Source organism: Rhea pennata, chromosome Z (assembly GCF_028389875.1).
Source record: "Rhea pennata isolate bPtePen1 chromosome Z, bPtePen1.pri, whole genome shotgun sequence".
NCBI lineage: Eukaryota > Metazoa > Chordata > Aves > Rheiformes > Rheidae > Rhea > Rhea pennata.
The window spans coordinates 69,877,324-69,904,255 of record NC_084702.1 but is presented as its reverse complement, the minus strand read 5'-3'; the positions used below and the strand labels follow the sequence as shown (position 1 = coordinate 69,904,255).

Genomic DNA, 26,932 nt, shown 5'->3' with positions numbered 1-26,932 from the left:
AGGAGATTCCTCAAAGGGTGTTTTTTTTCTTTTTTTTAATAGCACATGAAGGAAGAGGCAAGAGGTGTATTTCAGAGCTTTTTAATACCCCATAAAAAGCACAAAAAATAAAAAGAAGCATACACGCTTATTCTTAAAAATAATAAGCAGAAGCCTTTTCAGAGCCTGCTTAGGATAGAAAAACATTTCATTTTTCTGACAGCTGACTGTCACCTAAAACACATATAGGCCCTTAAGAACAAAATATGCAAAATGAAATTAAAGATTGGGATAGGTAGGAAAGTAGCAGAAACAAAACAAAACAACCTCCCCCCCCCAAAAAAAATCCACCCAGATCTGCTAAATATGCGCTTACTGCAACACACATACGCAGTCATAATATGTACACAACTGTGTACATATTCTTAGATTTTTCTTTTTTTTAAGTTGTGTTTCCCACTGGACTACAGACTTATTAATGTCAGATAATACTCTGAATTTAAGTTTAAGCAAATCTTCAAAAGAACTCTCTTTCAGTAAAATCCACAAGATTCTTCCAAATGTACCAAATTAATAGAGTCCTTTGTGATTTCATTTTTATGCAGATGACAACCTAAGTCAGCAGGTATTAGCAACTATCTGTAGGGAAGAGAAAGCTATATTCCCATGTACTGGGATAATAAAGTACTATTGAAATTTACAAACAATGGTTTAGTAACACTCAAACGGATTTACTGGGCACTACCCAAAAAATTAATGGTTCAACTTATTTCTGGAAGAAAGAACACCAGATATGGTGCATAATTCAGTCTCTCCTGCCATGAAAGCAAGACGTGGCCAAAGTTCATTTGGTAATGCAATTGCAGAACATATCGTGTAATTGTTCTGTCCCTTGGCACTGACTCAGCCTAAAATGGTCCAAAGCACTCAACAGCTTCACAATACTGGACAAATAAGACAAACACCAAGAAAGCACTTGATAAGAGTTAAGGGGAACAACTATGCTACTGCACAGCCTTACCGGCTCTTGCCCTCATCTTATTTTACACTTACCTGCTACAACTTCCATATTTGCCTCAGTAAAGCCTCTTCTTACTGACAGTGCCCTGAATATTTTCCCCCTTTTTCCCAACAAGGCCCTCCTAATATTGAGTTTAAAGGTGAGTTTCAAACAAAAAGCAAAAGTAAACACTTCCAAACAAAATAATTTGAATTATATTGTTTCACTGAATTTTCTCTGCTCTGCAAAGAAAAAAAGAATACATATATATGACTGACTTGTATAACAAGAACAAAGAAAAGCACTTACTTTCTGATGCTTGGCTCCACGGATATGGGCAGCATAAGCATCTGCTCCTGTACAAGACACATCACAAAGCTCACAGCGCAACTGATTTTGAGTTCCACGAGCAGAAGCACTGCTGTTATTGGTATTCTGGGAAGCTTTTAATGCTGCTTCTTTCTTTTTGTGTTTCTGGCCTTCCAAGTGTTCTTTGTAAGTCTGTTTAAAATATGACAACACACATACACAGTAAGCCTTTGTACTGCTTGTCTATCAGCCATGTGAGTATATGTAATATAGCATATTGGATAAAAACACGCTTTGCATGAGAAATACTTCCTATACTGAACCTTTATTCTATATGTCATGCTCTTAAGTCATAAGCAGACCACTTGCTAGAGCAAAATAATTTCTTCTCCTGTATCAGAATTCCACTTACAAGTAATACAATATGGGATTTTCTCCTCTGTTTTGCCATTTCCTCAATCAAGTACTGGTCAACAAATACTACCATCAAAAAACTAATACAATCAGAAAACTGCATCTCAACTGCTATTTTCTGCATTGTGTTGAATTATTCTTGATTTTGATTTTTATCCAAACTGCAAGGCCAGAGTGATTAAGTATATCACCAAAAAAGAAAAAAAAAAATCAATTCAAAACCAGGTAGTGCATATATAAAGGTATGTTGAAATAGAGTTGAAATAGAAACGTAGTTGAGATTTGTCCCTGTACCAACAATGGCAATATAAAGAACAGAAAGAGTGGAAAGTAATGACAGTATTACCTAAAGAGAAATTTGGCCGAAGAATCATTCAAAAACACTAGGCATGAACTGATACCCACTTTTTACACACTTGTATCCACTGCAAAATTAAACTGAGATGGTGGAATACAGGGAAGAATAAAGCAAATAAATTTTCAGGGTTACCATTCACAAAATGTGTATCATAGAATCATAGACTCAGTAATGTTGGAAGGGACCTCTGGAGATCATCCAGTCCAAACCCCCTGCTCAGCAGGGTCACCGAGAGCATGGTAGACAGGGTTGCATCCAGGTGGGCCTTGAAGATCTCCAGAGAAGGAGACTCCACAACCTCTCTGGGCAACCTGGTCCAGGGCTCCATCACTCTCACAGGGAAGAAATTCCCCCTCACGTTCAGGCGGAATTTCCTGTGCTTCAGTTTCTGCCCATTGCCTCTTGCCCTGTCACATGGGACAACTGAAAAGAGTTTGTCCCTGTCCCCTTGACACCCTCCCTTCAGGTACTTGTACACACTGATAAGATCCCCGCTCAGTCTTCTCTTCCCCAGGCTGAAGAGGCCCAGCTCTCACAGCCGTTCCTCACAGGGCAGGTGCTCCAGCCCTCTGATCATCTTCACAGCCCTGCGCTGGACTCTCTCCAGTAGCTCCATGTCTCTCTTGTACTGGGGAGCCCAGAACTGGACACAGTACTCCAGATGTAGCTTTGAAAAATATCTCCTGATAGTAAGGAAGGTTACTATAATGAAACAGCAAATCAAATGCTAGAGCTAGAATATTTCTGGAGTCCAAAGCACAGCTGAAGCTGTTCTGTATGAGCTAAGTGGATGCATCTTGTCTTCTAATAGTAATTATTTCTATAATAGCACATATTTTCATTAACTATTTCTTTACTAAAAGTACAGAATCAGTTCTTTAAAAATTAATGAATAGTCTTAAAGGTGTTTTTGTTTTAGCAGAAGAAGAAATGATGATTAACATATATAGCAGAATATTACATAATACAAGTACCTGTGGTCCAGCACAGCTGATCTTACAAACATCACAGTAGTGGATCTGGGGCGGTTTGGGAGGTTGTTTTGGTTTCAGTTGCTTATTTTGGAATGGTGCCTTTTTAGTAAAGGTGGTCCCTGTCCAAGCAGCTGTTGCAGCAGCAGCAGCAGCTGCTGCTGCTGCTTGTTTCTGTTGCTGCTGCTGCTGCTGGTAATAGGACGATGCAGCTGAATATACGGCAGCTTCATAGCCAGAATAAGAGGTACCTCAAAGATCAAAATAAAATAGATGTTACATCACTATACATAACGTATCAATTACATAACAGACTAATGTCAAGCATGCTGCATAACAGAGTTGGGGGAGGGGCAGGATATAAACAATTTATCATGATCTTTTTACGCAGTCTGAATTTTTCTGTATGTTTCACAGTCCATAAACATATAGCATACCATTTGTATCTGGAATATACTTGATCTCAGACATATCTTTACAGGCATACAGTTACGCTGCTAGATATACCAAAGCTTCCCAACAAAATATGTGAAATTTCCTAGTATATCTGGTAAGGCCTAGTATGATGTTAACTAATTTTTAATAAAATATTTATCAAAGGCCATTTGAAGTAAACAAGCTTTTAGTTGTGCAAGTTTCAAACTGAAAAGGAAGACAGAGAAACCTCATGATGCAGGAAAAAGGGAAATAACCTTATATAAAAGAACTGATAGTGCTATTACATCCCACTCCACTGATTTAAATTGTTTTAGTGCAAAGAAGCTGCTTGCTCAGTACAACCTCGGTAGCACACCTTGCCTATGCACTCCTTGATTTCTATTATCAAAGTTGAATAAATCAAGGAAACTGGGCTTTCATACCTTTGAGCCAGTTTTCCCATAAACTTTCTACATCTACTGGTTCAACTATTTTAATCCTCTGATCAGGTTCTGTTTCAAGGAAGTCTTAAAATCCCTTTTTAAATAGAAAACAAAACAAGACAAAAAGTTCAAGGTAGCTGTAATATGCCAGTTGATAATCATCTGGCCATAAAGCTAACAAAAATATTTCATGTTTACTCAGGTTTTTAATTTCTGATAGTTGAAGGACTTTCTTGACACCCATTCTACTCCCATTTTGGGTCAAAGTAACCAAACTTGTTAGATTTATTGGAGCTAGTGGATTGCTCCTCTCTATCTTTGCAATTGCTGTTTGATGGCAGCGTGCTCCCTTCCAATTTCACCAGGTTATATTTGTCTCTCTTCAATTTTTCTACCTTCCATCTCTTCTCCAGATCCTCCCTGGAAATCGTGAAGCACTGTCCACGTCACAATGCCAATACTTTGTATATTCTCATGTGTGACAAAATAGGCACATAAAAAAATTGTAAACCTCTTCCACAGATATATCAAAATAGTCCACTAATATAATGATTTAAATAGCTGAATATTTCTCAATAGACTATTGATGGAACTGAACACAAACTACTACAATGCTGAAGATTTAAATCCTCTCCTATACCAACTGCAAAGATCCCAGCAACATAATATAAAAAATTCTTACCAGAGTAAGTAACCGCTGTTGTACTGTATGTTGCACTTTGAGTATAGGATGGAACAACAGTAGCTGCAGCTGCTACTGGCTGCACAGTAGAGGATACTGGATATATAGAAAATGTAGTTGTAGCTGGACTTGGAGTTGCAGGTTTTATAGCTGTCACTTGTCGTGTTTGCTGGGCTTGAGTATACTGAGTCGCCCCTTGGCTATATCCTGCTTTTGGAGCTAATTAAGATAGAAAATAAAAGTGTACAAACATACATATGTTTTAGTTGAATGAAGTGTGAATCATATTAAGTGGTACTTAATGACATGCCGGGAAATAAACACACAACAAATGAGGATTTTTCTTTTTAAAGTCGTGGTTATGTGTCCCGTAGCCATATATCATACTAACTTTTAATCACAGCACAGTTCGCACTAACAAGCCTCAGATTCACCCCCAGCCCTTTTTAAATTATCCAGTCACTTTCTCAGACGACTTGATCACTCAATGGCTTTAGTAAAGTACACTGTATATTTAAGTTTTTCTATTAAAACATCAATGTAAAAAACATATATAAAAATAAAATAAAGAAATATCTATGATTTACGCTCTGTAGCGCCCATGATACTGATAATTAAGAAACTACATACCTTAAATAATCACTGAGTTACCAAGAAAAAAAAAATCTAACCAAAATATTATCTGAACTGTCCACAGACTATTTCAACCTAGTTCAGCAAATTTTTCAGGCAAATTAACAAAGTCAAGTTGGCCTGGAAATACGTTCTGAGTGTATTTTACAATATTCCAAAACTCAGAGATAGGTACTTATGCAAATGTCTCACTAGTGTTCCAAGTCCAAGGTTTTCTACGTGTTGTCAAGGATTACATGACAAAATTGAGGAAAAAAAAATCTGGATAATGTGAAATATATAAAGACATGTTTGTAAAAGTATAAAAAAGCAGTATTCAGATTGCAGCATGACAGCAGTTTGAAGCATGTCACCCACCTGTTTGGTAGTACGATTCAGCTACTGAAGGCTGAGGCTGGGCGGCAGCAGCCACGGCTGCAGCAGTTGCTGTTGGCTGTTGATAGTACTGCTTGCTGTCATAAGCTACAGCTGGGGCAGTAGATCGAACATAAGAATAGGAATCCTAAAAATTCAAACAAAGATGTTTCACACTACGCTTATGTCATCCACCTCTTACACTGGCTCCACAACTGTGCAGAGGCAAGGAAACTCGGTTTAGCCTCTCAGTCCCATGGAAAGCTACTTGCTCTTTTTTTTTGGTTGGTTAGTTTTCCATTACATCATTACACAGAACTGACCCACCCAAACGCTGACAATAAATGCTGAATGCTAGATCCAAACAAAAGGGAAGTGTCAGCAAAGCTCACAGTGAGAATGAAAGAGAGGAACAGTTCCCTTTTGCAGAAGCCTGCAGTCGCACAAGGTCAGCCAGTGAGCTCACAAGTATGGGCAGTCACTGAAAAGGACAGCTCCTCTCCTAGTGTGAACTTCTACCCTCTTTTCTTTGATACTGTAATTCCTGTGACAGCCACTGCTCTGAAGAAGGAACTATTTCCATCTCTCACCAACAATTTTTATTCGAATAGGTTTTTCAGCTGAATCAGTTCTGTAACTCAGTTCACGGCATGCCACTTGTACACTTGGGCTAGCACAGAAGAGAAAGTACTACCGTTTCCAGCAGCAATTCACAAAACCACTGGGAGGTAAACTGCAGTTCCTTGCTTATTGTGTGAATGTCTAAATCTTAGATTCTGCAGTACTACTGCTAATAATCCTCTATATGGGCCATATAATGCTGCAGCCACTTCAAATCCTCTATAAATTTACGGTACTGAGTAACCTAAATTGTTCTCAGACTAATTCATGGAATAAAAAGAATATAAATATCAAACTACGTGACCCAACAAGCCTCCTTTTAACAAGATATAATTTAAAAATCATATGACACAAGTAATCCATTTAAAAACACACTTACCTGGTAATTCTGTGTAGTGACAGGAGGTGGTGGTGGTGGAGCTTCTTGTTGCCTCTGTGTATAACCATAATCTGTAGCTGTGTGCGCTGTAGGGTAGCCTCCATAGGCAGCAGCTGTTGCAGCAGCTGCAACAGCTACTGGAGCAGGCCTAGCTACTGCAACTGTAGCTGCTGCTGGAGCATAGGCTGCAGTAACTGTGTGTGCAGCGACTGGTGCCTGGTGGACAGTGTAGCTAGCAACTGTAGTTGGATGGGAATAGGCTACACCCGAAGCTGGCTGCTGGCTATATTGGAAAAGGACAGTAAGTAAATAATTAGATTGATTCAACATAGTAAGCTAATGCTTAAACATTTTGAAACCCCCAATTTAATTAACACTTATCAGTTCTATGAATATATCTGGAACAGATATCTATTTATGTATACACTTTATTGGCTTTTATTACCTCTCTACCACCCCCATTAAAAATGTTTTATCATTTTGAGGTGTCTGTGTATAAAGATATATCAAGGTTAGGAGAAGGTTCTCTTAAGTGATTTTTCTTTTCTTTCTTTCTTTCTTTCTTTCTTTCTTTTTTTTTTTTTTTTTTAAGTAATGGAACAAAAGTCTTTCACTTAAAATAACACAAAAGTCATGATGGGCAAGTTTTTAAGTGGTTCCATAATTCTTTAATAAAACTGACTTAACCTGTCAAATTAAGAAAAGCACTACCTTCTGTGAAAGCTCATTACTGACCTGCTGCACTTGCACGATGTTTTTGAATAAACCATTAAGGTAATGAGATTTTAGACTTCCACGAAAATTAGCTCACAACTCTTAGACTTAAGGCAGAGACACTTTAAAAAGATCTGGTAACAGGCTTTTCCTAGACTAGCATAAACTGGCCTCATTTACATATAAGCTCACTGCCCCAAAACATAAAGCATCAGAAAAAAACAGCCAGCCAGATCACGTAAGACTGCTACCACAGCCCTGGCAATCTTTCAGACACAAATTAAGGCTAACTTGATTCTGTAAAATTTGCAGGTATGACAGTAATATATGGATATTTACTAAGAATGAGTAAATATTAACACTGGAAGTAGAAAATGATGGCCTCCAAAGTTTTAATTATTCAAACAGAAAATAATATTTTTCTATTTTGATCTATAACCAGGCATTAGGCTCAAAAGCTGGGAAGAGTTCCTTTTTTTCCCCTGTTCACTGTTTTTGTTTAAAAATCAAAACAAAAAAATCACCACCACCCCTCCTATTTCATGGAAAAAAACCCACAGAAGAATGAAATTTCACTTGAAGCAAATATATTTGGGGCAGAATGGAACTGTAATACGTTTATCCTCAAAACCAAAAGGGATAAGAATTCAAAACATTTTTGCTAAAGACAACAATATTCTCTGACATAACCACCAGAAACAACAGTAACTTCTTAGTGCAGATAGTATGCTCATGAAAGATGTTTCTATGACTCTTCTACCATTATGTCTAGTATTTTCTGATTTTGTCATTGTAATTATAGGGAAAAAAATCAATTAACTTAATATATTAAAAAGCCATTCTAAGAGCAGAAATACACAGAAAAAAATTTATTACTATTGGATTTACATGCCTGTATTCCATCTTCCCTCCCATCTTAAGCCCTTGACATGTGATTTCTTAAGAGATCACTTGCATTCCATTCAAATTTAATTCAGATTCTTTGCACAGACTAACAGGACTCACGACGGTATTTTATTTTATTTTCAGCTTCTTAGCATAACAATGGAAAGAAAAGACCTAAAAAAACTTTGGTAGCTCCCAGGCTGCTTGAGACACTTTCTCCTACTTGACATACACAGGTTATTTCTCCATTTTGTCAATTTAAGGTAAAAAAAAAAAAATTAGACTCTACCAGAAAATTCAGGAAGAGTATTTTATGATGGTAAAAGTGGTCGATAACCCATTAGACTGTAATATCTACATACCTAACAGTATAAAAGCATAAAATATTCTCACAGTATCACAGACATCTACTAAAAAATATACTAAAGCAAGAGAGTGGGCAGCCTTCTAACTCAGATCACAGCCGAACTGATCTGATCATCCAGTACTATTAAAAAGGAAAAGTTCACTCATACTCCTCCCTCCTCCCATATACCAAGCCTGCCTATGCCATCCTTATCTGCCTCTCATGCTAATTCCAGTGCTTGTCAGGCTATTCTGTGCACTGATTTAACCCATTAATGTGGCAAAAAACTGTGAGGTTTTTTTTTTTTTTTGGGGGGTGGGGGGGAGAGAGGTGCTTCATTTTCTAACATGGTAAAAATGTTAGACACACTGGAGTTAAATTGGATCACAATGTTTCATGAGTGCCTGAATCAACATGAGGTACATGTGTATCTGACAGCAGAGAAAAAAAAAGGAGAGAAAAGGAGAGAAAGAAAGAATAGGGACATTGCCAGAAGGCATTAATTTGGCTCTTCAAGTTTCATGAAACCATGATAAAATGAGTATTACAAAATGTACTGCAGTGCTCACACACTGTGTGGTAGCAATATCAGTCAGTACATCAAAGCAAACGCTTGTTTTCAGAATGTGTGATTAAATATACAACAGTTTTCAGTACTTAGTATTGTAATAAGATTGTGATCATTATAACCAGGACTATAACAAGATTCTCTTACAGTTTCATTTCTTCTGAGCTATTTTGCATCAAACTTCCTTATCATGGTATAGAATTAACAGCCCCAGTCATTTGATTTCTAAGGCTAACATAATTCTATTACCATGTTTACTTTAGCAAACCTGTTCCCCTTGCTACTGCAACATCATGCAGAGCTAGTGATCGAGTTTGCAAGATTACATGAAAAATATTCTGAAGCTGACTGCTTCTTACTTTTTAGAATTGCTCATTATGTCACAGAAATACACAAAACAGTATTTTCTACATTTATGAGGTTCTTTCTTCTCCCCATGATCTCACTGGAAAACTTCCATCACTAAGACAACTAGACACTTCCATATAATTACTTTATATCAATACATTTTTGCACTAACTTTATTATTTAAGTTTTAAGTTATTATTATTTATTACTTAAGTTTTTAATCCTTGTTCTAGGTTTAGTGCCTCATTACATTTGCTGATACCAACTTATCTACACTCAGACTATTTTGTCAGGCTCCTTATTCCTCTTTCTTGTAGTCCATCTTTCTACCCATTCTAGTACTATCTACTCTTTTTTCGTGAACATGGATGGGAAGAATTATATGCACCTTTTCAGATGAAGTTTCAGGTGTGCTACCTGCCCCCCATAGACACTGCTTTCTCTCCAGTCTTGCTTCCTTAGAGCAGTCTTATTGCAAAGTCACCTCTGTTCTGACAATACTTCCTTTGCATCAAACATCTTGATAAAGGACTAAGGAAAATATTAAGAAAGACTCAAGACCAATCACTAGGTAATTCCATTGGTTAATTTTTCCCATCTTATAAACGCTCTTCTAACTATTAACCACCTCTAGCCAGCTCTGCAATTCTTCCACTGATCTGTACCTTAATTTTTTCCATACTGCACCACAAAGTATTTCAATTTAGTCCAGAAAAACAAAACTACAAAAGACTTAGGCACATGATCAAGTTATCAAAGCAACAATGAACTACAGTATGTCAGCTGAGCTATGTTAACAATCCATGTGCGTGTTCTTCATTACAACAAAGAAAGTAATTCAGTTTAGCTTAATCCCCCAACACAGCGGGCAAAAGTTAAACCAAATTACTCTGAATGTTCTATAGGCTAACAACATGCAAAGGATGATTACCGCAGCACAGTGGGCACAGATGAACTCATTGACCTGATAAAACTGATCACTTCTATTTGTAGGACAATTCTTCTTTTCCCCAAAAGAAATTCTCATATTCTTATTAGCAATCTTGGAGTTCAAGGAATTCCAGTTCTCTTCATGTGAAAGGCTGCTCAGTCCAACTGGCTTCACTAACTAGGCAGAGCTTAAAAATCACAGAGTAAGTTAGGTCGAAATGGGCCTTTGGAAGTCATCTAGTCTAATCCCATGCACAAAGCACAGTTAACTTCCAAGTTAGATTAGGTTTCTCAGGGTTTTGTCTAGTCAGGTTCTCAGTATCTCCAAAAATGATGATTCCACAGCCTCCCTACACACTCTTATTTCCATGTTTGAGCACTCTCACTGTGAAAACTTTTTCCCCTTCGTTCATTAAAGCTACAATTTCAAAGATAAAAGAACTCTAGATTAACATTTATTTGCTTAAAGTCAACCCAATGTGTGACCATTCAATTCAAGGTAACTTCATATTACAATTTTTACAGGGTTTTAACTGAATGCCAGAACAAAATTAAAATAAGCACCTTTTAAGACATCAACGGAGGGTCTCTGAAGCTTCAAACTGTATTCCTCTAGTAATAACTCCTCTGCCAGTGATTTTGATTCAAATACAACACATTTTATTCATGACACATCCACATCTTTTTTTTTTCTCTTTAGCCTACTATAATAGTAAGTGTTTCCTCACTACACTCTTATTTCTAACTTCTAGGAAAACCACACACTCTCCAATATTCATCTTTTTTTTTTTTTTCCTATTTCAGTGTACTTTCATTATGCCAGCCACAGTCAGTTCTACATGTTGCCATCAAGTGTTCTGCTCCAAGTATTGCAGATGTATGTTTTAGTCATATATCTTAGTCTAGCCTTCTTAGCTGATTTATTTAGTCTCTCCCTACCTGCCTAAACTGCTAACACGTACATCCCTATTTTCCCATATTCTTTGCTTCCTCCTCTCAAATAACACTGCCTCTCTTTAATTATTTTACATCCTGGTATATACCTAGCTTTCTTGTCTCTCACATCCTACCTAAGGAAGCTCATGGTCAAGAGAATTAATTCTTTATTCATAACTACTGTACTACAGTGCATGGGGAAAGTATTTTTTGCAAAATATGACTCATCTTTTGAAAAACACCTATACTAGCTTCTACTGATATTAGTGATAGAAGACACTAACTGAATCTTTCCGATGCATTAATATCAGAAAGAGTGCCGCATTTAATATTGCCATAGTATTGAACCTCCTAGATAAGACTGACTGCAGTGAGCTGTGATTGTGTGCATGTTTCTCCAAACATAATCTCCAGTCCCATGTCAACCTGGATTTTCTGTAGGGTAGAGGGATGTACTGGACCACCATAGCAAAAAGTAGCTTTGTCTTTGTTGTTTTCTGAGGTCTGAAACTCCTTTGACCACATAAAAGCAAACCTTCCCAGGACAGGTAGGTATTTTGCTCTGATACTTTACAGTCTGAACACAAGACTAAGACCACAGCTACTTTCACCATGCCAACATTCAATATTGTTGTGTGCATTCAAAATTGTGACTCTCATGAAGAAGCTATGAAGATCTCCCTGCCCAATTCTACACTGTAAGAACAGTGGTAGTGTTTTAGTATAGTGTAAACAACATCAAAGTATAATTCTAGATAGATCTTTAGCCTGGAGAATTCCAGCCTGAACATTTACACTTGTTAAGGTGCACTTTAAAAACAACAAAAAAATCTCCCATCCTAAAAACAAGCTCTCAAAACAGAAGGTGTCAGGTAACCTTATCTGGAAGTGAGCACTATTCCCTCATGCCCCCCCAACTAGTTATTAGAACTAGATTAATTTCATATTTCTGATGGAAATTTTTTACTTTCATTTTCAAAAATGAGAACATTCAAGAAGCAATTAAAAACCTCTTCTGAACTGCACAGAGATCTTTGCCAAGGAAACTGCAGCAGTGTTTTTATAGTCTCTGATAGATATGACTGTATTTTGAAATACTTTTGATGGACTCCAAAAATGAAAAGAGCTGGCAGAATGCTTAAAATTATTTTAAATAAGAAGTTGGCTAGGATGCAGAAGCTGCTGAACAACAGCAATTGTTGAAGCACCGGTGCCCACTTAGCAAATCTTTGTTCTTGATTTCCTAAAATACACAGGCTTGTCCAATTTAAATAGCTAAATAAAATAGATCTGTGGATGACTAACATTTTTTCACAAAATATGGCTCAGAAACAAACTTAAAATTATTAAATCCAGTATATTAGTTACTTTTCTATACTACCACTGAGAGAAGATCTGAATTTCCCACAACTTATCAGCCCAAGAATTACAGAGAATAAAGAACACTAATATTTGAGAAGTAAATAATCATTCTTCCTCTAGAGGTCTCCTGTTTTCCTCATTTCCAGCTGTTGGCATTTTCTAGTAACAAAGTGTTGAGACTTTCTTTGTAACAAACAAAAACTAAAAAAAAATAACTGAAGGCAGAAAGCTATTTCAAGTTAATATTAAAAGAATGCAAAACTGACATAATGCTATCTATTTGGCTGGGTATTAACTTCAGGTGATTTGAGATTTTAAGATATTTTATTTCTCATGGTTACCGTATTTGTGGAGTAGAACATGCATTAATAGACCCAGTAAAGTAGCTGTAACAATTATTACCACAGAAATCCACTTTCAGAAAAATGTCGTCTATTTTTATAAGGATACATAGCATGCAGAAGGTATTTATACAGCATCTAAATGTAGCATAACATATAAAGCTTTTTATAAAAAAATAATTTTCTGAAGAGTACTATTCTGATCTATAGCTAAGATCAGGACTAAAACCAATTTTGTCTCAATCCAAACTACCCGTTTCCTCAGAAATCACATCTCCTAAAATACATTTCTTCTAGGTTCTTTCATTCAAAGTAGCAAATTTTAAGATAGCTTAGCAAGGCATCTAAGCTGCACACAAGTGCACATTAATAATTTGTAACATGCACAAATATCTTGAACAGGAAAAAAAAAGACTAATAAAGTCTTATTGGCTGGGATCAAATTTTAAGAACATTTGCTCACTTTTGCATTATGGAAAATATATTTGTTAAGTGATAACTGCAGTATTTCTCAAACTTTCATAGTTCTCCCCAGTACAAGAGAGACATGGAGCTACTGGAAAGAGTCCAGCGCAGGGCTGTGAAGATGATCAGAGGGCTGGAGCATCTGCCCTGTGAGGAACGGCTGCAAGAGCTGGGTCTGTTCAGCCTGGGGAAGAGAAGACTGAGCGGGGATCTTATCAGTGTGTACAAGTACCTGAAGGGAGGGTGTCAAGGGGAAGGGGACAAACTCTTTTCAGTTGTCCCATGTGACAGGGCAAGAGGCAATGGGCAGAAACTGAAGCACAGGAAATTCCGCCTGAACGTGAGGGGGAATTTCTTCCCTGTGAGAGTGACGGAGCACTGGACCAGGTTGCCCAGAGAGGTTGTGGAGTCTCCTTCTCTGGAGATCTTCAAGGCCCACCTGGATGCAACCCTGTCTACCATGCTCTCGCTGACCCTGCTGAGCAGGGGGGTTGGACTGGATGATCTCCAGAGGTCCCTTCCAACCTTACTGATTCTATGATTCTATCGGTAGCAGAATAGCAAAGCTCTCAAAAATACAGATTTACAGTATTTCTTACTGGAATATTAAGATTTATACAAGTATGACCTAACTCTTCAAACCTGTAACAAGTGCTGACAATGTATCTTTTTAGAACTATACTGAAAATTATCAATTTCTATTATAATTTTGTGAACAGAACATTTTTCATAATGCAATTTACTGGGATACCAAAGGGAGATCTGAAGGCATATGCATGTACAATCCTCTCTTGTATCCTGTTAAAGAGCTCATATTTATAAATCATGTAGTTAACATATGCTATGGCCTAATTACACTTGGCCTGAAAAAGAAAACCCTTTGTAGTAATTTTAAGTTTCCCTTCCTCTTTCCTGTTTCTCAAAACTTCCTTGTGTCATTTCATTACAAACAAAAAAAATACTGATTGCAATTGGATATACTAGCAATTATTCATCTCAAAGATAAATATGCTCATATTTTCAATACATCCTTACTGTTTTTTAAATTTTCAAATTTATTCTCACTACTCGATTTAAATCTAATCAAATTTTGCAACATTTCCCTCACATGACACCTGTTGTACACCACAATACTAGCGTTTAAAGCAGTGGTGCTACACATGCTTTTTATCAACCTCTCTCTACTCAGTTACACACAATGGTCATCTCATTGTTTAATAAAAGCTATGTTTTGATACAGATAAGGGACAGCAGTATAGACAAAGTAGTTAATAGCCATATTCACAACGACTGCTCAAGACAAATGGTATGTAACATCTGCCTGAAAAAATTACTGATCATTTTCCTTGTTTAGAAAAATTCTAATTATAGAGACCTTGCCAATTTTAGCAAAGAACGTTCACTAGCATGGAAATACACTAGCTTGTATTCAATTCCTAAAACAATCTGTATTTCCTACCATAAGCCACTACTTAGCTTTTCTAGATACCAACAACACAACCACCCTTTACTTTGCCATTGTTCCATTTAAGTAACAGACAAAACTTCAAGCATAATTCAGTAGCACAGAGTTAAGCCTACAGGTATTGGTCTATTCTGAGGATGCAACTAAAGGTATTAAAGTCCTTTGTAACAGGAAAGTTTCCTCAAATGTTCGGTCCTTAAAGATGTGAGTCTGTTGCAAATTTCAATCAGTTTGCAGACTTCCCTCCCCTAAAAATGAGAGAGGCTACTCTGATCACTGAAGTACCTTTCCTCTCCAGTTACCACCTCCCCCTGGTTCCCTGTCATTAGTTCACTGCAACACTGGCATACAGCCCATGTTAACACACCCAGAGCTCCTTACTCCCTCTCTAATGTTGGCATCTCATTTGAGAGTGGCATCTCACTGGTTTGAAAATAAGTCCATCAAATTCTCTGCATAAATAGCAGTAGCTTATTGGAGTCTTCTTGTGTATATTAAGTAAGCTAGACTACCACGTTTAAGATGGCACTTAATGCTAGCACAGATTGAACAAAGGAGAAGCAGCATGATGCAGCTCCCTCTGAAGTCTCTTCTCTTAAAAATATGTACCTTTTTAAATAGGATGCAACTCAAGGTAACAGTGGCATAAGATTCATGGAAAGAAAGCATTTGGAGTTTCTACATTACGATATGGGTAGGTTTATCCTATGATGACACCATGAATAAATTAATTCCCCAAGCATTTCAGAGTGGGGTGTTTATAACACACCATCATAAGATGAATAAATATGTTATTCCTAACATAAGTTCAAGTCTAGTATTTCATCTTAACTTCAGAATAAGCAATAATGCCTTCTCAGTATTGTCCTTATCTTCTTGCTGTCCACCAGTGTAAGTCTGAATTATAGTTAGTGATACTTTAAACCTGAGCTAGTAGGCCTATGTGGATTATATTCCTAACATCTCAAAGGTTGAAGGCTTTTGGAATCATGATCCAGTCGAAGAACAGGTAACTGGGGCAGACACTGATAAGACTAAAGTAAAGCTAGTTAGAAGTACCAGCATATAAGAAAACAAAACACAAAAAGAACACCCAGCTTTCTTTCATTTGTACACCTACTCATCCACAGCATTTCACCTCCCCTTGCTGCTCTGTACCACAGTCTTGAATATGCTGTAACATCTTGCACTGCATTTGAATGCCAAACTAGCTATCATAGCAAGAGTTCACTTTCTCATGGCTGACTGAAGACTGCATCTTACCCTAAACTCATAAGCATTATGATCTGCTCTGGACCCAAATAGCTATAATTGCTTTCATCTGGAAAGGCTAGAAAGACTCTTGACACTGGATTAATATTCATGCTACTCAAGGGCACAAATACTGTAATTCAAAGTTACCAAATCAGTTCTAACTACCCAAGAATCTCCAATTTATGACCTGTCTCATTAGAAGTGACTAAGAAGAAATTCAAAGTTATTTTTATCTTCTTAACAGAAACCAAAACCTTAGCACAGGGTTAATTAAATGAGACCATCACATTTGTAGGCAAACAAAAACTCAATTCTCTGTTAAAACCTTTCTCAGTACATCCATCTCTCCACCAGCATCCCCACATTCCAATCAGTCAACATTAAAAAGAAAAAAAAAAAAAGAAAAAAAAGCATAGCTATACCTCTCCTCAGCAATGAATTACAAATACTAATGTTTTCTTTACACATGAAAGACTTTCCAAAATCAGGCTGTTCATTTCAAACTGAATACAGATCCACAGTGGCTCAGGTGGTCTATAGCATGCGTGCAGCCATCCACCCAAAGCAGACTGGTATGAGCAAATTCCACATTTATTTGGAAATCCTTAAAAATGGATTAATATAGCTATTTAACTAAGTAATAGACAAGTTTAACATTGCAAGCAAGTCTGTAACTCTACATCCTAATACTATCATTAGCAAAAAGCACAAATTGTAAAGGTAACACAATACTCAGAAATTGCCTTTATCAGTATTTGCATGAGCTAACATTTCTCTCATTAAATCATGATATTATTACTCTATAGTTCCCATAAACAATTTTGTATGAATGGGCAGCAGGAAATTTTATGCCATGGCAACACCAAAAGGAACTAAAACACTTCTAATTCATTATTTATAGATTTAAAGTGCATTTAGCTCTTTTGCTGCCTCTGAAACGTGCTGTATGAAAACTAGTATTTATGAACTAATAAAAGGGACATCTACTTCCCTCTCTTACTCACCTAGTCAGTTCATGGAACTACAGTGCTTACAGTATTACAATAGTAATACATTACCAACTCCTGCACACCGCACTGGTGAATTTCCCAAACCCAAGATCTAGCATTTGAGCAACTGCCAATCTGGCCTTTATACCCACTTCAAATCTCAGTATTTAATGTTAGGACTATACTCCTTGGAGAAATTTTAATTTACCCTTCATATGAAGAACATGTGAATGTTTAAATGGTCCACAATGGCCATAGGTAAACTAGATTCAGAGCAAGATGTAAAGTGATCTCTAATAACAACTTCATGGTCTTTTTAATTGTTAAGATGTTATTTCCATAAATCCAACAGTTCTAGTATGCGATGCCTTCACTGCTTTTACTGCAAATTAGAATATTGTCAGTTTGAGAAAACGAAATTCTCACAGGGTTTATACTGGCCTCTTATGAGTCCAGGATTAAATAGGAAAAGCACTACTACAAACTCCTTTTAAACCTCATTCAATTGGTAGGGCAGACTCTCCTCTTTGAAATCATTTCTCATAAACTATTTAGATTCTCTTCCTTCTGATAAGAAGCTATTTTCCTCTGCAAGACTTCAACTGAATATTTAACAGTTTCATACTTTGAGGTAGTCCAAGAAAGGCCTATATCCTAAAAAGAATCCCACACAGATTTTTGCACTCTATCTTAGACGTGCTGAAACCAACAGGTTTCTATATATAAGGGAGCACTGAATGAGATTCCTTTAATATTGCAACCTAAAGATCTGTCAGTTTTGCTACTTACTATAAAAACTAGAGCATTAGGACTTCTAGATGGCATACATCACAACTATAAAATCTTGTAGATATATGAGGCCCATGTACCTATTATTTAGGACATAAATATCCAGTGATGTGGACAAATTATCCTGTCTTCCTGGTTTCTATTCTTCACCAAGCCTGTTTTAAGAAAGGAATCTCCCTTTTACGCCATTCATTTTAACTGCGATTCTTAAAATTTTATCACAAGTGTGAGATGTTCCAAGTGGTTCCTGTATTTTTGGCTCAAAATATCAAGGTCTTCCATATTTTATGAAAGGAGTGCTTTAACAACGATTGCTGTGCCTCTTCACTGGAGATCCGGTAAATATACAAATCCTTTAGAGGACACAGAGTCTTTCACTAATGTATAAACAGAACAGTACCTTGCACTTGTGACAGGAAAGGAAAAACTTTTGATTAGTTTTTCTATTTTCTTAAGAACACAGTTAGGATTAACTATGAAAACAGGTTTGAACTTGAGCATTATTGCAATTTTAAGTTTTTATATAACATCTCAAAAGGAAATTTTGCATGAGTTGTTGTTTTACACGAGTTGTTCAGGTTCTTAAGTCTACAGACTTCCTAGATCCAAATTAAAAAGAAGAGTAACTAAAAAAATTTGTATCTCAGATGCAGACATATGGAATCCTGTAGTTTATCATCCCCCTAAAGATCTTTTTTCTTACAAAACCTGCCCCCACAGAAACAAAGAAAATGGTCTTTGCTGCATAGAATCTCTTCCATCCCCAGCAATGACCCAATTCCAAATTTCACTGTATTTGTCAAGTAAAACATAAACATACTGCCAGCACCTCATCTTAAACAAACTAGAAGATCTAGCTAAGTTTGATTTTCCACTTTAACTATTAAATATTGCAAGTAAATGAAAATCATGCACTTTAAGTCCATTTCAAGGAAAGAACGCAAACACAGTCTTGGGAGTCATTCCAAGACTTCTATAAAACTGTCTTCCTTAAGCTACTTAAGTTGGGCGATTTGATTGTGTAGTTAACAGCAGCATATATTTGCATTTGTTCGTTAATAAACTCTCATGCATTTGCTTTATTCTTCTGTTTTTTACATTAACCAAGATTTAGGAGTTAAGGATGGTCTTCATTACAGATTTATGAAACAAATAATACAGATTCAAATGTAAGCTTCAAGATGCTACTCCAATGCAAGTTTTCCTGGTGATACCTGTTTTTTTTGCCAAATGTAGTAATTTGTATTCACAAAAAGTAAGATAACAGATCGTACTCATTACTTTTTAACACCAATACACAATCTTTGACACACACAAGACGAAGGCAGTATATCTATACAAGATCTGTACACAGTTACAGGTCCCTAAACTCCGTTGTAAGACCTGCCCCAGTCTTAAATATCTAAGCTGGGAGTCTTTTTTTAAGAGGTGCTGGGCCTCAGCAGTACCTGATCTAGCTTCCTAGATAGAACATTAATTCCAACATCACTTCAGTGGAATGACAAAGTCCCCTGAATTTTCTGGTGCTTTTGCTTTCCCCGCATCCACACTATCTCCCAGAGGTTGTGTAGGTGTAATTTTAGCTTATGTTAACAAGGATTCCACCCTCCCACAGTGCCTGGAGTAGGGGCAAAGAAGGCTTGGGAAGCAAGCCCCATCTTCCCTGGGGCTGAAGAAAGGCTCGAGGGTGGGGGGGAGATGGTAACTCGCTGGTGATGCTGACTGCAAGTGGCCATTTTAATTTAAGGGCCTTGGGACCTGATGTTGCCGCTGATCCTCCTCCTCCATGGAGCCCAGCTCCACCTCCCTGCCTTCACACCACAGGAGGCACAGGGAGGCCCGTACCGGGAGGATAAGAAAACACTGGCGGGCGGGGCAGACGAGCAGAGGGTTCCCCGGCAGAGGCATCCCGGCGGAGCGGGATGCGGAAGAGGCCCCCACACGGGCCGGGGGCTGGGAAGGCCCGCAGGCGCTCACCCACCCAAGGGGGCGGGGAGATCCCGGTCAGAGACACGGGACCGGAGGTGCCGAAGGGGGGAGCGGGCTCCGAGGCCGGCCAGAGGGAGGGGCGGGGCAGGGCGGGGCGGGGAGGGGTCGCGGCCGTTACCTATACTGGGCAGCAGCCCCGCTATGGGTGAATCCAAAGTAGTTGCCGGTGGCCATTTTGGCATCTTCTCCCAGCCGGCTGGGCACTGTGGCGACGATAACCAAGAGGCGGCGGCGGCGGTCGAGGCCATGACAGGAGGCCCGGCAGGAGGAGGGGGGAGGAGGAGGCGGAGGAGAAGGAAAGAGGGGGAGGAAAAGACGGGGACAGACAGACAGAGCGCGCGAGCGCCAGGTCAGACAGGGCGCCGCAGGACCCCCCTGCCCGGCCCTGCCCTCGCCGCCCGCTCGCCTTCCCCCGCCCCGCGTGCGGGCCGCATCCCCTCCCCCCCTCCAACGGCGTCGCCTCAGGGCCGCCCCCTCCCCGCGCGCACACACACACGCGAAGCGCCGTTACTTACCATAGGTGAACGAAACTACCGGGCATATGGGAATCATGAGTCCGGGCTGGCAGCGACAGCGGCGGCTGAACTCTCAACTCTCACCCCCCCCCTCCCTCCTCCTCCTCCTCCTCACCGCCGCGCTCGCTCCCTTCCCCCCACCCACCCACCTACGGCGACAACGGCGGAGCGCTGCCAGGCCGGCGCCGTGCGCACGCGCGGGATGTGCGCGGGGCCGCCGGGAGTCGTAGTGCGGCCCGTGGCTGCGCCCCTCCCTCCGCCCGCAGAAGAGGGCGCTTGGGGCTGCGCGAGCCGCCGCTGCCCACCCGGCGCGCGTGCGCGCGTCTGCGGCGTGCGCGCATGCGCGGGATGTGCAAAGGCTCTCGGGAGAGGTAGTTTTCCCGTGCGGGGCCCAGGCCTGGAGCGGCGCGGCCCTGCGCGGGCTGCTCCTCCGCCGTGGTGCCCACCGCCGCCCATAGCCGTGCGCTTACACCGCAAACGCGCGGGAGGAGGTTGGCTGAGGCAGCCCAGGAGGAGAGGCCAGCTGGGTCACCACCACTGGTGCCTCTCCCCATGCCTACGCTGCACGCGTCGGTATTTACCGGCTGTCGCAGGCGAGCTTAGCGCACACAGCGGATACCGAGGCATCGCTCTTGCCCGAACACAGAGCTAGAAGGCAGCACACGCGGTCAGCACACACGTGCAGAGCTCACGCAAGGCCGAGGACTTGCATAAATTTGCAGCAGGTTTCTTGGATTCACCTGAACGCTTGGGCGTTACCACCACACCAGCACACGCGGAGAGCGATGTAACCACGGTCCAACTACAGCACGTGCACATCAAGGCTGACTTGCCCCCGAGACATTGCAGTTGCCACACATGCACCAATTAATTGTGCAGTGGCTCCTGCCTGCATAGTCTGCACGTGAGGTGAAGCCTGGCATGTATGTGCACGTACAGAGGACGTTTATCTAAAGTCCTTAAAATACATTCATCTTATTTGTGTACTCCATCAACACTATGATACGCACTTAAACTAATCCATACTCATAAAACACTTGCTTCTGGATTAATTCAAAAGTGGTATCAGAAGTACTTGCTTTTCAGCAAGTGCTTTTCGTAAATAAGTCACAACTATTCAAAAACATCTCTACTTGGGATCTTCAACAATTCTCATGAAAGCACAGCCCTCCCTTAATCCCAAAGTACAAGCAGTCTTCGTAGGCAGTAAGACTTCAACAAAGATATTTTTGTTTATAAAGCAAGTAAGAACAGGAAAGCTATTTCTCACTTGATCTTTACATTATTGCAGATACATATGACGTATGGTAGCTTAACATGCTGAACATCCTTGCCAGTTCGCTGAACATAACTGTGATTATTAGCTTCACGCAGGAACCACACAGTACTGCCCCTCTTTTCTTTTTTATCCTACTCAAGCACAATAGCAAAAGGAATCCGCACTGGCAAAGGACCAAACCTCTGTAACACATGGTGCATTTCTGGTCAACGTGATTTTTCTATGAAGAAAAGCAACTGCTGGGTAAAGACATTTCTTTGATATTGCTGTGAAAGATAAAATAAAGCACTAATCTTCAACCTACTACTTCCAAGGAGGACTCTAAACAAGTCTTTCACAGAAGAACTAACAGGTGCATGACCTATGTCACTAGATCCTCAAAGGGGCTCAGGACACATAAATGAGACATTTATTGCCCCCCACACCCTTGTTTTGATTAAAAAAGAAAAACCCTTCAGAATTAAAACACTGGATCGTGGTACTTTGACAAAACAGAAATTGAAGTTTTCTTTGTTCCAAAGCCTTTCAATATTTTTCAGTTATAAATCTTATCTACTGATAAATATACAACATGCAATACACATTAAAATATAAGAATATATAAATATATACACACACACACCACCATTCACAACCATTAGTGGTAAAACTATACCACTAAGGTTGTATTTTGGAAGTGGATAGACCTACAACCGCATATTTCTTCAGAACTGATGAGGTGAATTTGGAACATTTACCCTCTTTTAACCTTTAGCTCCAAAAGCTAAGAGAAAAAAAGCTTTCATATTCTCAGTCTGGATTTCCGTCTCAGGTTTTGTAACTTTTCAGCACAAGTCATTTCTAGGAGTCCTAGTTCAAGTAGTCCATTCTGTATTTTGTGATTTCAGCCCTGCGTATATCTGTGCATAACCTCCCATTTTGCAGCCTGACACAGCTGCAATTTTTGCAAAAATTTCAAATTACTGTTCCATTTGAATTTTGTATATTGGCTCTTCAGTGCATTTATCACTTTAAGGAGATTATAACATAACACTTTACAAGAAGTCACAATTATCAAGGATGATAGGAGAAAATATTCAAGATTTCCTTTTTGCTTGGACTCTCCCCCCCAAAACCCCAGCATTATTGTAGGTGAAGTTTTTCCCCGCAGCAGCTTCCTAATAAGAACCTGATGCTTCTTGGTGAGTTGGTGAACTATTACATAACATCTATTTATGTTACTATTAGCTAGCAGGATCAGGTTCATAGTCTACACTTAAAAAACCTCAGTGGGTTATAAAACAGGATTGCATCTCTGTATGACATGTGTATCAGTTTTGCTTCAAAATGAAACAGTAAAAAATTCAGATGGGTCCTTTAGGGCATTCTGAACTTCACTTATTTCTGTATCCTTAACAAGAATTAAAATGAATGGAGTGATAATGTGCAAAGCATGTGGGAGAAGGAGTTAGGCCAAAAAAAAAATTACTCAAACATTTAAAAGAACTTTTCATATAGGAAGAAGAAACCTCTCCATCTCTGTCCCTATTAAGATTACAGAAGAATAGCCAAGAATTACCAAAATGAAAACATACACCAGAACACAAAACTTCAGTTTGTGATTAAACAACTACTCCGCAGTTCAATACATCTAAAATTATCACAGACAAAAACCTGCAAGCTAACATTCAGAAAAACAGATCTTTGACCTTCATTTCATTCACGTGAAAGGAGATCTCCAATGTATGGTTAAAAGGAAGCAAGATTTAACATGAAGCATCATCCTTCCTACTATTTCACTTTAATGTCCAGGATGTAAGTCTCTGCAGCTGTACCACAGGACTGCAAGACAGCAGTTGAAATGCAATGAGTAAAACTCTAAATCTCTCCCACTCGCTCTAAAAGCCACGAAACCTGAGCAAATTTAGACATTTTTTGTGGCAGATGAGGGTAAGATTTCTTAGAGGCAACCTTGCAGATTATTTAAAAACCAGACTCTCAGCTGGACTCTGTTTGACCACCAGAGGGCAGGGCGGATGCAGCAGAAGATGAAAGCTTTCCTACGCAGTAAGCACAGGACACCCTAACAAAAGCTGCACATCTCTCCCTCAAAAGGTAATGCTTGGTGCTCCCTCTGTAAACGCTCTAGATTCAAGGAGCTTTTTTATATCAGCATAAGGACTCCAGTGCTATCTTCCCACCTGAAACGTATTTCAGATATCTATACAGTCATACAGAATTCAGTGCCTTATCAACCTTATTATTCGAAATTACTCTTTAACTAGTGAGGAAAAAGACCAGATGTTTTCAGGACAGGTATGAATGATTAAAAAAGAAATCATCACCTTTTAACAGCAGGGTTTTGAGATTGAATGGTGACCATATCCAAATACATTTTAATAAAATAAACAATTTATTAAATCGTATAGAAAAGTTACTGGTATTTATAATACCAAAGCGTGAAAGAAAAAAAAGAAAAAATGCCCCAATATTGAAGCATAATATAAAATTTTATAAGTGATAATGCAAACTCCAAATACACATAATACACACTTAGGAAACAAACTGGTTAGGGTAGAGAAGCAAAACTATACCCTTTCTTTCCTGACACTGTAGTAAAATTAGTATCTTTATTACAGGCCAAACTTCCCTTCCTCATCCAATTTCTTCCCTCACCTTTTATACTATTACCATTCTGAATGCTAAAACTTTATTGAAAAGAGCTGACCCTCCTTCCCCTCTCCAAATGTTTCATACCAGCTATACTATTTGTAACTAGAGGAGTCAAGAATTCCAGAGTTAATAATTGCTATATGATCAGAAGCATAAGCTTGCATTTTTCAGCATTTCAAGAGTTCAAATCTACATGCTAAAATTTCTCCCTGGAGAAAAAGCTAATGTTTTAACATTTTTCTCAGTCAAAGACATTTGCAATATGAAATGAGGTAATCAGGCAGTAACTAGAAGAATTTAAGTCCTTTTAAGGCAGCTACTGAAGGAAAGTGTCTGAGCAGGGAATAAACCCATTACAAAAATCTATTTTAAGAGTTCAGAAAATGAACTATACCCCCTGTGTAGAGAGATGACTCATTCAGAAGGTAACAGAATAAATTTACCTTGGGGGAAAAAATGAAAAAAAAAAAAAGACTCCTTCCCCACTTTTCTAAAGCCAGCATCTTTTCCTAGTATCTTTTTCTTCTTCATCTTTAAAATAAAATAACATGTATTAAGGGTAACTTACAGAAAAGCTCAGCTATTAAATTTAAACTACCAAAATAATTCTCAAAGCAACTCATCTTTACTGAAATAGATATTATCAAGTCCTCAGTTGCAGCAAATCCTCCCTTCCTCCAGCTGACCTGATATTCGGGAATTTGGCTATAAAAATAAACTTAGTGCTTGCTTTGGAGGAAATGCTGCAGGTGGGAGAAGTTAACCAATTAAGATCCAGCAGAAAAAGATTTTAGTCATTTTGATTTATTTAGAGGCTGAAGAATTGATTAAAAATACATAAATAACTGTTTATTTGTATGTGATGCCCTTAAAAGCTTAGTTTGTATACTAGGTGTCGACCTGTAAAAAAGCAAAGGAGAAGGAGATTACAAAGACCTAACAGCCTTTTCTATTCTAGTATGAAAAATAGTAAAGGCCTTAAAAAAAAAAAAAAAAAAAAAAAAACTATGTCAGAGTCTGAGAATATTTTTCTCTAATTAGTATTTCATATATGGAAACCATCTTTTGTTAATTTTCTTTATTGTTTGTGTTAGGTATGTGGTATTGTAAGATCACCCATTCATCTTCACAACTACATGTCTTCACAAGTTTGATATTTGCTTAGTGGTAATAAGTATTATATTTACATGCATGTGATTTACCATGCTCTAATTCTGTGTAAACAAACATCATCTTATTTTCCAAAGTTTTAAGAGTGTGGTAGCAGCTGTATATTTTGGTTTTGTTTTTTGTTTCCCTTTTGCAAGATACATAACAGCAATATGAAATAAGCAATATGTAAGACTTAGTTAAAAGGAGATACTTCTAATAGCTGGTATTCCTGTTTTCCTACTGCTAAATTAAAAAAAAAAGGGGGGGAGGAGGCAAATGGACAGATTGCCTGAACTCGTTGTGAAGACAGCACAGGCCTCATGGGTTTCTTGGAGACTTCTTCTGCCTCCCTTTATGGTTATAGAAAGTATCTTTTCAGAAACACTGCTCAGGACTTGCAGCCGTTAAGGCTGACTTTTGGAAATCAGCCCCACTTGGAACTGGAGGATATATATATATATATCCTGCTAGGCCAGGCTGATGAACAGCAATCTTTGGAATTTAGGAAGGACAAAACTTTTGATTTTAATTCCCATTAAGAAGTGTCTTGGAAGAGTAACAGTAGGAGGCGTCCTTGGAAGTGCCGAAGCTGATCGCCCAGTGCAGATCTGTCAGCAACAGATCTACCTGGAAGCTGCGCCTGGGCCTCGTCCGCTTCCTGTTTCCCAGAGTTTGTTCGTACCTTTAATGAAAAGCTCCCACGGGTGGGAGCAAAAGCACAGCTCTAGCAGTAGTAACACCGACAAAAGCACTGAAGTGAACCGACCCAGGGTGTCGGAAGCACACTCATCCCCCCTTGCTTGCGGCGCGACTGCAGGACTCCTCGGTGCAAACACTGACAGGCTGCGTTAAGAGCTGTAACGGCTAAAATGGTATTTTAACCTTATTAAATCTCATCATCTACTGAAGTAAAGTGCCGGCTCTAACTCGGCGATGCCTCCTGCCCCTCTCCTGCCTGTAACGCGGCAGGCGGTGCTGGCAGGGTTGCCTAACCGCGGCGTGTTTTGGCATTAACGCGCTACTGAGCCGGACAAGCCTGGAGAGCGGCAGGTTACGCGTGCTCGGGTTGTATTCCCGAGCTCCCTTGCCCCTCGGGCTTCCCGAAATTCAGATGTTCAGAGCAGCGGCTCAGGCTCCGCTTCGCGCACGGCCCGGGCCGGGCGCCGGGCCTGCCCTCGGCCTCCCCAGGTGAACGGGAAGCGGCGGGCGACGAGCCTCCTGCCTCCGGCGCCCCGCGGGGAGCGAGCGACGCCCCGCTCGCCCCCTTCCCCACCGCGCGCTGTAGAAAGGGGAACCGGCGCTTTCCTGAACGGCGCCTCGGGCGGCGGCCCCCGCGCTGCGGTTTCGCTATGCAAAGCGAAGGCCGCTGCGCCGTCGCGCAGCGTTTCCCCTT

The 26,932-nt window shown here is 39.4% G+C and overlaps 1 protein-coding gene and 1 non-coding gene across 3 annotated transcripts in view; both read right to left on the bottom strand.

Annotated features, from left to right (window-relative positions):
* ZFR (zinc finger RNA binding protein) overlaps window positions 1–20,541 on the bottom strand; it is a 39,716-nt gene extending 19,175 nt beyond the window's left edge. For both annotated transcript variants that reach the window (XM_062599660.1, XM_062599661.1), the window contains exons 1-7: window positions 20,457–20,541; window positions 20,060–20,144; window positions 6,561–6,843; window positions 5,564–5,708; window positions 4,574–4,792; window positions 3,035–3,282; window positions 1,289–1,480 (exon numbers count right to left, since the gene is read on the bottom strand). In XM_062599660.1, the coding sequence (XP_062455644.1) occupies window positions 1,289–1,480; window positions 3,035–3,282; window positions 4,574–4,792; window positions 5,564–5,708; window positions 6,561–6,843; window positions 20,060–20,144; window positions 20,457–20,493 (1,209 nt within the window). In that variant the 5' untranslated portion in view covers window positions 20,494–20,541. The remainder of the gene's footprint in view (window positions 1–1,288; window positions 1,481–3,034; window positions 3,283–4,573; window positions 4,793–5,563; window positions 5,709–6,560; window positions 6,844–20,059; window positions 20,145–20,456) is intronic.
* On the bottom strand, window positions 9,257–9,393 carry LOC134154023 (small nucleolar RNA SNORA66). The gene has a single exon (XR_009961307.1). It is a non-coding gene; the product is annotated as a small nucleolar RNA SNORA66 (small nucleolar RNA).
* Window positions 20,542–26,932: the final 6,391 nt, after the last annotated feature.